The sequence below is a fragment of the Haliaeetus albicilla genome, chromosome 3 (assembly GCF_947461875.1).
Source record: "Haliaeetus albicilla chromosome 3, bHalAlb1.1, whole genome shotgun sequence".
Lineage (NCBI taxonomy): Eukaryota > Metazoa > Chordata > Aves > Accipitriformes > Accipitridae > Haliaeetus > Haliaeetus albicilla.
Window position 1 is genome coordinate 63,432,397 of NC_091485.1, and position 17,222 is coordinate 63,449,618.

The 17,222-nt window shown below is 43.5% G+C and overlaps 1 protein-coding gene across 1 annotated transcript in view; it reads right to left on the reverse strand.

Moving 5' to 3' along the window:
- Positions 1–17,222, reverse strand: part of SNTB1 (syntrophin beta 1) — a 117,917-nt gene that overhangs the window by 33,670 nt on the left and 67,025 nt on the right. The window contains exon 3 of the mRNA XM_069779973.1: positions 8,176–8,383. Coding sequence (XP_069636074.1) covers positions 8,176–8,383 — 208 coding nt within the window. The remainder of the gene's footprint in view (positions 1–8,175; positions 8,384–17,222) is intronic.

Below are 17,222 nucleotides of genomic sequence, written 5' to 3' on the forward strand. Positions count from 1 at the left end.
AAATGAGAACACGGTAACTTTGAACAGAGAAAACACAGCTTGATGGGAACTTAATGTCTGGAAAAGCTAAGATTTTCTAAGATAGACAATCTCTTCCCTTTCAAACTTCTTACATGCAGCCAGCAAGCAGCAGAATGCAGACAAAAGAGCAAACAGCAGAGTGCAAGGGTGTAGCTCTTGCAAAACACTGTCTTTCTCAGTGCCCATCGTGTCACAGCGGTGCGTAATCAGAGTAGATCAGCCCAAGGGATGTAAGAATAAATCTGTTTGTCCCGTACAACTGAAGCGGGATCTAGGGGCTGGAAGGTGAGCTGGGTTTCCACAATGCTGCTCGGGTCAGTGCGGTTCATGGGGGAGATGCTTAGGGCTTTCTTAGCGCTCAGTCTGCATTTGCCTTGCTCTTTTGTTTCAGCTAAGTTTGTCCCAAAGCATTGCCTTAATGCCAGCCTGCCCATCCCAGATAACACACACGTCGCTCCACAGCGTCTCTGAACACCCGGGATGGGCTCCACACCTTCCCCAACCGACGTGCTGGTCTGCTTTCTCCCACCCTTCATCCCACAGCTGGGCAAGCACAGGCACTCCCCTTTCCTACCCCACCACTGCTGACGTCCTACTTGGACCAGCAGAAGGAGGCAGAAACACAACGAGGCAGAGGGAGACCAGTTGCATTGGTGCCTAAGTGCTTAAAATAATTGGGAAGGGCACCCCGTGCTCCCCACTGACGGCAGGGCTGGATATGGGTTCCGGAGAGGTCTCTGCTTCCTTATGCAACACATGTTTTAAGGAGAGGCTCTTATTGCATTTACATCACATCTGAAAACCAAGGAGCATCGCTGTCCCCAATTCCTTCACTGTCTTTCTTGCAATATTTACTGTCAGAGGCTGAAAGAAAAAAGGAGGCCTTTCACCTGCTTCCGAAGGAAGGCGATCAAAGCCTTCTTTCACATCATACCTGTATCTTTCCTGCTTTTTTTCCAACTGAACTTGACTGCAAATGTGTTCAAACACGCGCTTTCAAACCCGCGAAGCCCTGAAAGGTGAGCTGATCCGGCACATGCGCAAGGGGAGGTGGACCCTTATGGAGACATCCAACTGCAGCTGCCAAGGTGAAAGATGGAGAGGCCTAATATCCTGAAAATTTAGCAAGATGTAGGAAGAAAATCCCTCATCTAACAAAATCTAGAAAGTCCCTCATCCAGCAAAATCCAGCCCAGCCAAGCAGCAGTTCAGGTTTGGGTTATGTAGAAGAAAGAGTTCAGCATCCATGCCGTGGGAGCCAGGACGTCCTCCCACAGCCACCACCCCACCACGTTGGAGGAACCGAGAGAAACAGCTCCCACAAGGTGGGGAGGTTTCCTTTCGGCATCCTCTCCTCCTTCCAAGCTACAGCCCATCATTTCCCCTCTCAAACCCTGCCCCGGGTTTGTCGGCAGGACATCTGCAGAGGTCCCTCTCGCAGCAGAGCCAGAGGCCACCACGTGGATCCCACCTGTGGTCCGTGTCCCCCCTGCCCATGCAGGCACAGCTGCCAGAGCAGGAGTCACGTCTCCGGGCTCATGATTCCTCCTGATGCAGGAAGGGAGAAGTTAAATAAAACTCTGCAGCAGGATGACATTAAAAGGAGCTTTCTCATCATTCCTGGGGTTCATTAGAACAGCAATAGTAATATGCTGTATTTTATGGAAGAAGTTAAGTCCGTTGTTAGGACGGTTAGATCAAAACTGAGGCAGAGGGAGAGCGGATGTGATTACCTCCGCTGGGATCCGGCCAGAACTAACGCAGCCCTCATGGGAAGGACAACAGGACATGCAGGGCCTCAGTTTACACTTCAGCTCTATTTCTGCAAGAATAATTTAACACCTGAAGGCTACCACAGGCGCAGCGGTGCTCACTCACTATTTAACTGTGCTCCTTAATTATCTGATAGAGTGGTTTTCCTTCACTACAACCACCAAACTGTACTGCAGAAACACAGACTTTCAAGCTCAGGTCCTTCATGCATTTATCACCATATTCCTATAATTTTTCATGATTTATTTACACTTACTCTTCTTTTCAATCCCCTTGCACTGCGCGCTTCTGCCTGACTTAGATTTATCATTTGCTTGGCTCTCATGGGCATGGGAAGAAATAGCACGTGTGTTACAGATAAAGACTGGCAAAGCCTTTAACACAGTATGGTGAACGAAATGGCTGGTTTCAGCCTGAGTTTTCCTTAATGTATCTATTTACTGGAGGCACCTAAAGCAAGAAGAGAACAATGTTACTGCTGATGAAAGTGGCCTATGAAGGAACCTCGCTGAAGCTGGGAGAGGAAATTACTCTTCATGCTATTTCAGGTTTACGTCTTTCCTAAGAACAGTCTGATCGTTATCCCAGATAATGAAGACTGCTAATGTAATTAAGCGCTCTGTTGTGGTGTTTTACAAAGCAAACAAATAAGTTGCGGAATTAATAAGCTGCAAGGTTAAGTGACACAGGGCAGAAGCAGGACTCTTCATTTGGATGTAAGTGCTCCACAGCAAGTAATTAGCTGGGATTTAAAAGTACAATTTCTAATTTAGGGCACACAGAAGATTTTCCGATTTGAGGTATGTGTAATCTCCAAAAGGTCAGATCAATTTTAAGATTATGACCAGCTATATTTTATCAATATGAGAAATCGGGTCTTTCTCCAATCACTCAAAACAGGAGGCCAGGACCAAATTGCCTTGCTCTTCTTCCTGGGCGTTACAGGTGTATAGTATTTCCAAACATGCCTAGATAAATAGTGAAGAAAACAGAGACTGAAAGTAAAGAACAAAAAAAACCCTGTAGAGACTAGAAATTGCAAAGGACACCACACTACAGGAATGTAATTTCCTTGCAAAGAAATTAGGCATTTGAGTAACAGTTTTCTTAGCAAATACCCATGTTTCTAGCAAGTTATTCATCTGGTTAAACCATACGCTGATTTGCACTGGGGTTAAGGCCCAGTACAACCCAAAGCTCGCTGCACTTTCAGCCTAAACATGCAATGGTACTCTCCAGGGCCTGAAGAAAGACCTGGGGAGTAGTATAACCCGGATTTTATTCCTGAACATGCTGCTGGTTCGGACTGTGCAGTCTGACGAGGCAGCTAGCCCAGAAGAAGAGTTATACGCTGGCTAACGAGGCAGCCCTGTTTCCCAATCCCTTCCCTCTTGCCACAGGCTCCCACTACTACTCTTGCACTGAGATTTGCATGTGTCATAAAACCTGCAGAAAGCTAATGCTACCCCACCAAAAGTAATAAGTTTTCTACCAGTATAACTATCTGATCCAGCTCAGGGTCAGACAAGCACTGCCACCACCGTGATGGGAGAGCTAAGGGGGATGGCGGCAGCCCCAACCATGGACATGCCAGGGTTTTTTAAATGCTGCCTAGCAGCTGCTGTGCTTCACAAGAAGGTGGTTAAAATCAGATATTCACAATGTTAAATAAAGGCAAAATGTTTTAACTACGTGACGGGCTGGTGGTTTTCTCGTGCAAAGACATTTTTAAGCTCACTTTTACAATTTGGAAATTATATGAAATTTTAAGATTGAAGCTTTTTTCCGTTCTTTGAAAACTCATTTACCTCTGATGAGAACAACAACGTGGCTCTGTTGCTGTCTACTTGTTTTGCTAACCAGCGAACATACTTCCAAAGGAAACAGTAAACCAGAAACATTTTCATTTCATACTGGGGGAAAAAAAAAATCAAATACACTCTCATGTCATTTGCCTAAATCTTGTTTGGACAGCTTGCACGGCTCACAATCTTGCTGTAATCATTCCCTCCTCTGAATTAGAGCGAGAGCAGGAAGATAAATATAATACTGCAATATATGCCTCGATACTGAAGAAGATCACTCTGCTGTGACATGCCTCGCACTTCAGCTCTAACACAATGATATGGTTATCTAAGGTTTGAGGAGACTGAACAGCCTGTAATATATTAACACACTTCTCATTTCGGAGATAGTGTCTGGAGCTGAAGAACAACTCCAATTCACTGTGCCACATTGGTTATTTCCCCTCCAATATTGGGTGTTTTCTCCCCTCTGATCCCCACACCAGGTTTGTGGGAGCAACGACACACTTACCCTGTGCAGGCAGAGCAGCGTGAGCAGGAACCAAGTGCTAGGGTTAAGATCTAGTGAGAAAAGCCCAGAGAGGCACTTTTTCTGCAGCTTCAAATATTAACATTATAAAAGACAACTTGCAGCAACTCCTATTTTTAAGTTTCTCAAAGGAGCTTTGAGATAATTTTAAGAAGCCCACTGCCTGTAAGACATTTGACATCCAGAAAGGAGAACAGTCTCTGGCTGCAGAAGCGTTTTTTCTTTTCTACATTTAAAGAGTCACTGGCACAACGAGGACAGGGAGAGACGCAGAGCTCGGGGTTTCATTTAGGGTTGGTTTTTTTTTTAACTGACCCAGCTACAAGCCTGGCACCTGGCTACAGCTTTGGCTTCCCCTGAAACCAGTCATGCTTTTGCTTGTTTGGCCAACTGCTGAACTGGCAAAAGCTACCTTTGCAAAACCACTTTTGCCAGAACACCTTTCTGTGTTTGCGTTAGAGGCAAAAAGGTAGATAAAGCTTTTGCCAATGATATCTTGGTCTATTGGAACAGACATTACAAAGTGATAAAATAAACTACCATTTCCTCAGTGTTTTAGCTCTCCAGTGCAAGAGCTGAATTTGCTCCTCATGAAGGAACTCAACAGTAGGTGGATAAGCATGAGATGAAAAGCAGGCTGTGCTGAAGTCTAAAAAAGTGGGGGGGGAGAGAGGTGGAAAAGACATTTCTACAAGGATTTAAAGGATTCCTGGGAAGAAGAGGGGCAATTAAAACATACATGGAAAAGCTCCTCAGTTAGGATGGCATTACTAACTTCTTTTTTTGTCTTTGGCCACTAAAAGTATCTTTACAGGGAGCATTAAAAAAGGAAAGACCTGAAAAGATTAAAACCCACATGTAGCTGGGCCCTCCTGCTTAGCATGCTTGTTAATCCCACAGATCTTGCTGATACAAGAAAGAAAAGGTGATGGGGAGCACACACACTTCATTACAAACTGGTACTTGAAATTTCTCTTAGTTACAGAAAAGTTTTAGGATGCTGGTGACTAATATAACTCCCTAATCCTTGGCCAGCTTCAGAAACCCTTGCCATAAGGTCAAGGTCAGGACAAGGTTAGTGCCTTAATAAAAGAGGGAATATGGCATCGCTAATGGTTGCTTCTGGCTGTTTTTCTCCTTACCTATAACAACGCCACAGTGATTGTTTGCTTTCTTAAAGTGATGCAGACCGCTTTGCTTTACCTGTTGACAGACCCTCACTGCCCACCCCAGGGCACAGCCAGGGACCTGATGGTGGAGCTGCAAGATGGATGTTTCATGCTGAAGAACACAAATTTAGGGCTGTCTTCACAGGGAAGTTCAATGAAGGTGGAAGAATCCTGTTAGCATGCAATTGCATAGTACCTTAGATAACCTACTATTTATTTTAATGTTACCTACCTGAGGGAGGCTCCGCTAATGAATCTATTTTTGTAGTACCATAAAGGTTGAAGTTTAGAGCTAAGTTTAGAGCAGAGACATATAAAAAATGTCAAACCAGGAAATAGCTTAATGAAAGCAGAGAGTAATCACAGCAAATTACAGTGAAATTTCTATGGGATTACATTTTGCATTCCCCAAACAAGCAGAGGAATTCATCTCACTTAGTGTCATTCCATTTTGCTGAGAATTCATTGTAAGGATAAGTATGCTATGTAAGTAACATAATGCAATGCCATAAAAGCTGTCTTAAAAGTTACAGTCTAAGATGCTTTTCAAAACAGAGTTCAGATTTCTTCCCTCTGCAGTCCCTGGGAAAATAGCAAGATATGCCACAAAACATCACAGAGAAAAAAAATTAATGGTAATATCAGGAGAAATACAAGGCACATGTTTGATTTTGTGGCTACTAATAATGAGGTCCCTTTCTGAACTCCAACGTTTAGAAACCAGCCAGCAGTAGATGTGGTAGGGAAGTTCACCCCAGGAGAAGAAAGCTGGTATTCCCCATGTGCTTCCAAAAATCACTGCAGAATTTAATCTCTCCCCACTGGCAAACCCAGGTTTTGCATGAGGAGCATCTAGGAAATCCCCTGTGGTCAGCACCTCACCTAGCTGCCTTGAACACCTCCTCTGAAACACTGCATATACAGTTTGCATATATAAACCTTCCTCTCCCACACTTCAGGTTATCTTTCTTTCAACAAGGCTTTACAGCCCACAGTCCATTAACAAAATAAAAGCAATTTCACATTGCTTTTTACCATATGTAGTGGTTTTCTCTATTTTTCAACACGTCTCCAACATGAGAAGAAGCTGAGAACTTTTGACCTCACTCTGTTACTATTGCACAGCTCTGGATGGTTAGTTTAATGAAAAAAACGTGTTGACTTTCGGGTAACAATGTCACTGCAAATCTCTCAAGGCTAATTCTTGATGGCAGCCACTGGAACGTGCACAGAGCCGCAGCCTGACCCTATTAATGGCAACACAAGTTTCACCACTAAATTCAGCAGGACCTTGAACCGGTCCATAATGAGTAACGTGAAATAAGATCTTAGTCCATAAGGCAAAAAAAAAGCAGAAAGAAGTGTGTGAACGGGATATTGTATATTAACTGTAAGGAGAGGAAATTAATAAACCACAAGCATGCCGTATGTCTGCTTAAAATTACCTGTGAATATTTTACATATAAGGTCTGTATGTTCTGCTACAGAGCAGTTACCCTTTCAGAGGACAGTATTTTGCAACAGAAAAAGCCTCTTATATACAGCATTTCTTAAGTTTATAGAAACAGATACAAAAGCAAAAACAATATTAAAGACCCCACAGGTGTACAATTTAATACTGTCAAAATTGACTTACAAATGCTTTGGTGTTTTAACCCCAAATTATTTCCCCAAATTTCCACATTTTCTACAGCACTAAGCCACAGAGTTGTGCTGTCCTCCCACTCTGCAAGCTTGGAGGGAGGGGCAGGAAAACATACAAAATCTGCCTAGAAGGTTTTGCAATCTTTGCCTCACTACAAGTGGTGTGGACTGACCCACATTTTGCTAAAAATTAATGGTGTGCCTTCTTAAAGCATGCTAGACAGAAATATGGCACCTGTGGCTCCCATATTTTCATCTACAAAATCCCAAATAGAGCTAAAACGTACAGTACTTTTTTCAGGGCAATGGCAGTCAGCTTTCCACACGCGTGCTGGATGCAGAGGTTGAAAGGGCAGTGTGTACATAGTGGCCGTTTTTCCACACACCTCAGCTGGAGAGGCAGAGATGCTCCGAATGGCCTCCCAGGCAATATCTGGATGGGAGGTATGTCTAGGCACAATCCTCATGCTGTTACCATAGCAAATACATGCTTATCAGTTGGTACAGTGCCTAAAACAAATTCTGAGGCTACTGATTTAAAACCAGATCATCTCATACTGATACCATCCCTGTGCATTCATGGGTTGGCTTTCCACAGGTCAAGAGATCCCAAACGACTTTCGAACTGAACACCAGCTTTTCCCTGTGGCATAAAACATTTTGAGACTCAAACTCTGCAAGACACAGGGTAAGAGTTGCAATTGCAAGCTCGGCCTTCTACAAAGATCAGCTCAAATGCAGCGTTACAATTAAAGAACAAGCTCCCAGGCGCAGCGGGGACACCACCTCATGACCATGTCCAGCTCCTGTGGCCAGGCACAGCAGAAGGGTGGACCATGGACCAAGTAACTGGTTACTTCCCAGGCTGGGAGTAGGAAGGTGACAACTCATATATGTGAACAGGAGACATACGGCAGGGGAGCTTGAGGCTGGTGTCAGTTTTTGTGACTCATGTCTCATGCCTGAACTTGACAGATCATGAGACTTTTCATCTCTCAGGAAAGTCTTTGCTAATTGGCATACAGAAGCGAAGACTCAGGGGACCTTCTAGTTTTTGGGGTTTTTTTTTAAAGCACAAAAATTGGCACGTTAAGAAAAGAAAGGTCTTCATGGAAAGCTAAATCAAAACCCAGAATCTCATTTAGCCTCTCCACTTCCAGACAAGGCTGAATTCAGGAACAAAGAGCAAGCAAGAAAGAGAGCACAGAAATGAAAATAAGAAAGTTTTCATTACCTTTTCTGCAAGCCAGCCTAGATGTCTAATCTCTCGACTTCCAGCAATCCCTGTTTTACCCAGCTGGTCTCTGACCTCTGCAATCACCCTGGGGATGAGCTCATTGACACTGGAGTGGATGGCATTGAACCAGGCCTGGGCTGTAGCCGAATCCTTACTCCTGAGCACCACGGTGTGCTTGGCATCAGGTGAATGAACTTCAATAAGTCTAGAAAAACGGGTGGGGAAAACGTTATGTTCACTCAGATACCATTAGGCGGCAAAATTTATTACCTTGCTTAGAGTTAGCAATCAGTTAAAAAGCAGAATGTCAAGACCTAGCATTAAAAACTTACCTTTACAACACCTGAATAGAGTAGGATCATCTTAACTGAAACTAGGCCTGTACTGGCATTTCAGTAAAATCCTTGAGAAGGGGCCTTCCCAGTGTTGATGCAACCCCACATCTAGCACATCAATAGGAGTTTCAAATATGAACACAAGAGGAGCATCCACACATTAACATTCACCAACACAGCAACCATCCAGAACTGCACGGGAGATGACTGCAGAGAAGCCAGGGATAAGCTGCTGCCTTCTTTAGCTTGGTATCACGGCACACCCGGAGTTTCTCAATGTGTTTATTTTACGCATACAGAGCTAAATGAAAACCACCTTCACTCCAAATGGAGGAGTTTTCTTAGGACTGTGCTGTGGTTTCTGTGACACCACTAAGCATCAACCAGAAGCCCACCGCAACTGGCCTTCTCCAGGAGTTACCAACCCCCTCAATGCTCATTTAGAGCCTGCTAACAGTGGCAGCAAGAAAGCGCTAACTGCAACCATGTGATTGCTGCTGGCAGGCATCTTTTACAGTTTTCCAAACTCCTGTGGAGACTTTTTTTTTTTTCCCCCAAAAAACCATGCTTACTAGATCATCCTGTGGGCTTCCACCCTACCACTGTGGTTCAAAAAGCACAAATGAACACAGTTTTCAGGAAAATTAATCCTGTCCATCATGGTTATGGGACCTGTGCCAGCACCTTTGCTAACAACAACAACAAAAATGCTTTGAGAGGCAGCTGCAGCTATTTCAGCTCTGTTCTCAGTGAAGTTATTAGTTATTAGTGGTGCTTTGTGTGCTCTTTATAGCTTTGTGGGCCACTTTTACTTGAACATTTATTAAATAACCCACAAAGTAATAGTCTTAATGTAGCAATTATAAAACCAAGCCCTGGTCATTGCCCATCACTCAACTCCGTATCACATTTGTGCTTTTTCACTATACACGTACAGTGACTGCCCCTGAACATTACCGACACAAATTTGACCTGGGATCTGAGCCTAAGCACGTACTTCTGTCCTGTGTATTGCTGCCCGATCTCTGGGACACACAACGACTCCTTTCTGTAGCAGAAGGGTAATCAATTCAGTGGAATTTATTCAGGTTGAGGTTCAAAACAGTACTGTAATGCAAATATTTGTTATGCAATTAGAAAATCCTGCAATTTGGAGCTTAACTAACAATTAAGAAGTTTTAATTAATTCATTAAACCAGAGCAGAACCCAGAACAGAGGGTGACTTGATCTGCACAGCTCTCTGGGGCTTGGAGAGTGAGGACCGCTGGTCTCATGTTTGTCCATTTTGGGAAGGGGAGGTCTCCATGTAGACACTGCTCTAAAGATAGAAAAGGTCATGATTTTCCAAACTCAGCAGATGAACTGTGCAGGGTCCTAAATCACTGTTTGGATAGCTTAAAAAGTGGGTCGATTTTTCAGAAAGCGCTGAGCAAACACAATAACGCATGTTTCCTCAGTAAAGCTGCTGGAGCCCAGAGCTGTCTGAAATTAAAGGCTCTTATTTAGCCACTCCAGGATGCACCGAGGATTCAACTTCAGGTACCAAAAGGAAAATTCCTTGTCAGATGATGCAGGTCTGGTGAATAAGAAAACTATGTTTGTAGATAGGCACGTTCCCAAACACACTCTCATTTTTTCTGAACTGCGAGAAAAAGCTGTCTCCCTGACAGTCATGATTTAGCCATTTGTGTCAGATGATCATTACAACCATACACAGCTACCACACCCTGGTCTGTCTTTCTATCAGAAACACTGCCCTCCCACTGCCGTACGAACTTGAGTTTGAACTTCTTCTTGTAGGCAGCTACCAATGGAAACAAACTATACAGACTTGGCTTTTCAAAGTACGTTGTGGTAATCAGGGAAATGTTGCTTATTACTTACAGAGCACTTTTTGGCAGGAGATCTCACAGCATTTTACAAATGAGGTCAGTGACAGCATCTCCATTTCACCACCAAAAAAGTGGAAAGGTGCATAACCCAGACAAGGCAGGGAACAAGCCAGGAGCAGCACTCAGGATTTTCTGCATTCCACCTCCTATTTTCATACTTCTTTTAAAGACAAAAATTATTTGGACAGCACAGCAGTATTGTGCTGGTTTTGAAAAATGTTAATTCACTGTATGGATTGTGTGAAACAACGTTCTTTACAAAGCCTGTGGTTTCTACAAGGGAACTCCCACCTCCAAAGTCGCTGCACATCGTGCAGTAAAAAAAGTGCTGAACAAGGACTATAAAGACTCAGAAGCATGTGCTGCTTTTTCAGATGCAAAGGAACAGCAGCAAACTTGTGTAATTTCTTTTTAAGTTAGAGTTGTAGCAGGCTTTGGTTTAAAAATAAATTATCCAGAGCTGAAAGAGCTTCCAAATGGCAATGCGCTTCCCTCCAATTTGGAAAATGCTTAAATTCTTACTTAAAGCAAGTGAATTAACACACAAACATGTGTTTTGCTGCTTGGGCCTTCATCAAAGTGTACTTCCTCTGTCCTCTAAAATAATGAACATTTAGACAGCTCTTAACAATTCTGTTTAAGGGGTTCTAAACTATGTATATTCTAATATATACACATTCTACTGTGATAGCAGTTGTTGTGGTTAAACCCCAGCCAGCAATTAAGCACCACACAGCTGCTTGCTCACTCCCCCTGAGTGGGATGGGGGAGAGAATAGGAAGAGTAAAAGTGAGAAAATTCGTGGGCTGAGACAAAGACAGTTTAATAGGTAAAGCAAAAGCCGTGCACGCAAGCAAAGCAAACCAAGGAATTCATTCACCAGTTCCCATGGGCAGGCAGGTGTTCAGCCATCTCCAGGAAAGCAGGGCTGCATCACGCCTAATGGTGACTTGGGAAGACAAACGCCATCACTCTGAATGTCCCCCCCTTCCTTCTTTTTCCCCCAGCTGTATATGCTGAGCATGACGTCCTATGGTCTGGAATGTCCCTGTGGTCAGTTGGGGTCAGCTGTCCCAGCTGTGCCCCCTCCCAACTTCTTGTACCCCCCCAGCCTGCTCGCTGGTGGGGTGGGGTGAGGAGCAGAAAAGCCCTTGGCTCTGGGTAAGCACTGCTCAGCAATAACGAAAACATCCCTGTGTTATCAACACTGTTTCCAGCACAAATCCAAAACACAATCCCATACAAGCTACTATGGAGAAAATTAACTCTATCCCAGCCAAAACCAGCCCATCAATGTATATATTCTAGTAAACATATGCACACACACATACTGAGCCATGCTTGCAAGATGTCATCCCTCAGTGACTTCTTATGGGGCTATTTTGCGGACTGCTTGTCAGTCATCAAAATTTGATGGTGATGCACTTACTGCATAAAGTAAACTGCATAAAGTCTACCTCATGCCCTGAGCTGAGTGACAGGAAGATTGGACAATACATGCTACACTTCTCAAAAGTGAGTTCAAAACAGGAATGAATGCTGCTTTAAGAGCCCTGAAACTCAGTCCTTTTATCCACAGCACTGGTCCAGCCCAAGCAATACATCTGCAAGCATTGTTCCTGTGCAAGCTGCTAGGTAGGGCATCTTTTTTTATTCATACCTTAAGGACGAAAGTCTAAATCCTCAACTGCCTGAACTCTGCTATTGGCTATTGCTATAAGATCGGGGCACTAAACTATCCTTAGGAAACCAGGCTTGCAGATTTCCACTAAAGATCCAGGACTCCTGTCTCTGCAGTCAATTGGGATGGAGATTCTAAAAGAAACTTAAAATCTTCCTGGAAACCCATGGGCTCTGACCGCAATCAGATGCTGAAAGCGCTGTGTCCCTATAAACTCTTCCCTTTTCTGCCTTTCAGTCTACACTGCTTTGATTCACCAGTCCATTTGGATGATGCTTTTTGTATAACAGCTGACTGATTGCATTTCCATATTTTTTGAAAAGCAAAAAAATACCAGTGACCTTAGTAAACTCCAACACTAAAGCACTTTAATGTTTCCAGCAGTCCAGCCATTGTAGCTTTGATTTGTTCCTTGGCTAAACTGACCACCGCTTACTGACTTCTGTTATCTGCAGTTCAGTGATAAAGTTCCCTTAATTCCCCACTGAATTGAAATATTTAGGGCAATGCCACAGCTGTGTTTATTCTCACACTCCACCACAGTTATGTAAATACTGCATATGGAGCTGTTTCTGATAAAGCCTATACCAACCCAAAGGGATTATATGTTAGCTCTAGATGGCTGCCAAGATGCACGGCATCTCTCCAGCTTGGCAATGCATATGAATGATATCACATTTTCTCAGAGATCATTTGGCAAACCTTATAATAAAAGAGTAATTTTCTCTCTCCTTCTCAAAGAGTCCCACTGAGCCGAGGAGTGTTTTCAGCATCCCCTTCTCTATCCGCAGAACATGGGGGTGCCACAAAACCCGGTGCCTCCAAATGCCATAACCTTGCATGTAAGAGGCGAAAACTCCCTCCCTTGCTTCATCATCCAGAGTTTTTACTTTACAGAGGATCAGAAGAAGTGGAAAGCAAATGTTTGATAGACCATACTCATTCCACATTTGATAAGGCCTCTTTCTGTAGGAGTGTTCATTATCTAAGAAATACCTTTTATCAAATCTATTGAAAGCACTTCTCCCACCAGCATTGGCTCAGGACCAAATCAGGCACTGATTTACACTTTATGCCTCTTCCTGGGTCAGATTATGCATTCAGTGACTGATTAAAGTGTGGAGTAAATCCCTTGAAGTTAATGATAAGCTGGAGCCAGAGTTATTTGAGTCCATCACGCTACTTTGATTTTGCACCGGCACAGCCAGGAACAAAACACTCTGCCACTGAGTCTGCAAACTTAAAAAGGGATCAAGGGCCAAACTGCTCACTCTACCTCCTCCATCATTGTCTGCACATGAAACAGTAATTTAGTTGATTTCCGAGTGTACAAACACTGCAGCCTTTGCAGCATAAGGGGAGATTTAGAGGAACACAATCGGATATTATATTTAAATAGTTGTAAGTTCTGTTATAAAATAAGTAAAAAACTCTGTTAAGTTTCTTTTTCAATTCTTTCAATTCTTTCAATTCAATTCTTCAATTACATGCAGCAACAGGAGATGAACCAGGAATAAAACATGTTAAAATTAAGCCATGGAAACATTGGGTTTAGTCTGCAAGGAAAATATTCCATAGACAGACTGTTAGGCTTGCAACAAATTCCCCAGCATACACTGAAGAAGCATCTTCATTTGACGCACCTAAATGGAGGTGAAAGCAATTTTACCAAGCAAGTCCTATTTGGTAATCAAGTGGCGTTTTTTCTATGTGAAATTCTCTTGGTCCCCTCGCTGTCACAAGGGTATCCGCTGCATTAACAGTTAGTTGCTGACTTTCAACTTACAGTGGTAAAAAACGATGTAGATAGTTGTTTCTTGGGAGCTGGACTAGACTGATGTCCAAACAGAGGGTGTATATATCACTAACGAGCTGTCACAGTTGATTTCATTTCTATTTGCCGCCAGCTGGGCTTTAAGAAAAGGGATATCAGCAGAGTTGCGCTGCATGCAAGTAATGAAAGGATTTGGTTCTGTAACAGACTTGCTCACACAGCAGTGTGAGCCGATGCTGACCGACCTGCAAAGCACATCACACGCTGCCTTCTTTACTGCGAACAACTACAAAAGTCATTTAACAGTTTTTAAAAATAGTTTTTTAAGGAGCAGAACTCTTTTTCTGCATTGCCCAAAAGGCCTCTTATCTGTTTCTTTCTTGAATTTTTCTTCTATATAGTGGTTGTAATAGTGCTGAATATTGGTAACGCAGGAATACACAGTCCAGCCTTCTTCACAGTGGATTCAGCACCAAATAATGGCAAAAGTGCTGTTTCAAGGACCAGTGGGGTCAGCTACTTGGGAAAAAAAAAATAGAAAAAAAATGAATTAAAAAAAAAGAAGAATTATTTCAGAGGCATGGAAGGAATTTGATTTAATCTTTAAAAGATGCTGTCTGAAACTTTAAGACCAGAAGATGTTGTGATTGGTGTGGTCAATACATTGACCACAGCTCCCTGAAGCAAATCTTTCACAGCAAGAAGGAAAGTGTATTAATGCTAGGGAAAAAAAATTCTTTCAGCCACAAAAGCTGCACCTCTAGCAAAGCCACAGCCAACCTCAAAGCACTTTTTGCATCAAAGCCAACCTTCTGCAGCTGGAGCTGCGTCTAGGCTAAGCAAAGAGCACCTGACTGTAGTTGGTAATAGCGGTAAATGACCCCTTCAGATGAGACGAGGGTGGAGAGTCTCATGCTGCTGCAGAAATAAGACATTGTGGGCTTGGAGAAGAATTAGATGTCTTCTGAGAAGGAAGACCACTGCTGCTGTTGCTGGTAGGCAGTGCTGTAGTAGGACCCAGGGCAAAGAAGGGGACATGATCCACGAGCATGCATGAAAACTAACAGGGAAATGGGACAAATGAGCAGGGCTGCTGATAGATCAGCTCCGTCTTGCAGATGAATTGTCACGGGAGAAAGTATTGCTGGAAGAGAAAAGCAGCAGGTCCACCTCATCTAGCAGGATGTTTCTCAATGTCTCATTATTTTATACACCTACTTTTTGGCTTCCATGATCAAGAAATCCCAGGGATCACTACTTAGTTGCCAAGCAAAGCAAAACAGAAGCTGGACTGTTCAACAACCATGACAGCAAAACCACAAATTCCTTCTGGATCAACTATCGGCCTCTGAGCGCTGGGGAGAGAGCACCACCTGGGAGCCGACCTCCCCAAGATACTGCCGTCTTCTTCGGGGATGGCAGGCATGGGTCACCTCCCAGCACTTCCACTACTGGCAGTAAACTCATCTTCCCACTGAACAGACTGAGAGATTGACGGAAAAGCTGTAAGTGATGAGAAGAAGTAACAACTTCAGCGTAACCCCCCCCTGATTCCTACTACAGGAAAACAGGAATTTCCATCAGCAGAAATGCATGTGAAAGCTAGAAGTGACCACAGGGTATTAAAATAGCCATGTCTCTGCGTACAACTTAAGCACTAAAGCGCAGCCTCAGCACCTACCAACACTGAGCTGCAGCACCTACAACGTCAGCCCACCACCCAAGGCTCACGCCGTGGCTGTAATTTGCAATTTGCTGCCATACAAGTGACTACACAAGCTGCAGGAGGGAGCAGCTTCAAAAACACCAGCCGAAAATCCTGCTCGTTGATTAACGGCAGGTCAGGCCAGATCAGAGCTGTAAGACTGAAATCCAATTTGCAGACCCGCTGATAAGCGAGGGAAAGCCCAGCACTGAGCACAGGACAACAGCCAGGCAGGAAAAAGGGTCTCGAGGCTGTCACTGGCTCCACACCATAACACGAAGACTGCAGGGACGAGGAGCATGGCAGGAAATTGAAACCCTTGCATATCAACTTTCTTTGTTTGGCAGTTCTCAGGGGTGTTAAAATTGCTGTCAAACATTATTTCGGGGCAGCTTGGGATGTCAGCACTTACATACCTTTACATACAGACACACATAAAACATGATTAACTGTTTGCCCTCCTCTGTCCTGCCCTGTAGCACTAACACAGCTCTTCCATTCCCTTTAACCTGCGACACAATTCTTGGAGCATTTCTCTTTCTCCATCTCTTCAGTGCTTTGATCTTTCTCTTTTTTTGCAAAAATGTTCACTAAGTAAAGTCTCCTGCAGTTTTCACTCTCTTGGTTTTCACTTTGCCTTGTTGGTTGGCTTCTTTCTCCACCACCTTTTCTTAATTTGTTCTCCTCCCTTCCCTCCATGCATTTCTCAAGGCAGTTTCTTCTTCTTGTTCCCCCTCCCCTGATTAATTTCCAGTTCCTTTGCCCTTATTTCTATTCCTCAGCTCAGTCCTCTACAGTTGAAGCTGGCTGGAAAAATCAATATTCTTTGACTTTTTCAAAACTCCCCTAACTGAAGCAGTGGCTGAAAAAAAACCCCAGAACACAACACAAAAACCCACCACCATACCTTCTTTTTCTCCATTAACTCAGTATTTAAATATCTTCACAGAAAAGAAAACTTTGGTTAAAAGTTTGTTAATCAAAAATCCAGCTGAAAGCGTTCTGCCAGCCTCAGTTACTACCACCTCCACACCACACACATCCTTCCTCACCACCCACTCACTATGACATATTTTATTCCTGTCAGATCACATTCGGTCCCGTTCACACATAGACACACACATATACACAAAGTTTTATTTACACTCACATATCTGCATGCATGAATGGACACTTTTTTTGAGTTACCGGTGCAGGAGCTCTGCCCATTCCTATTCGATTTGTGCTGGAGATGGGAAGGACACCAGGAGCTTGCCTGTCGGGCCCAGAAGGGTGAGGAGGGGAGAAAGCCCCATGTCATTACGTCAGGGAAAAGATGTGACTTGTTTTTCAAGAAAATGAAACATGAGTAATCCCAGATTCACCAAGACCTGCATGGATTGAAGGTCCGTCACAACGTGCCATAACTATCCAGTTCTACACTGGTATCTCAAACACCCTGCAGGAAAACTCACGGGTTTCCACTGTTTCCCCAAATCCTGGCACATTCCCCCAGCAATTCACTTCTCAAACTGCTGCCCAGAGACTACAGCAGGTCCTTAGGACATTAGAAAGCTATTTTAACATGATCTAACAGAACAAAAATTAAACCTGAAGTAAATAAAAGTAAATGAACACCGAAAGTTCAACCTAGTTTGTTGAAGTTTTTGTATAAAT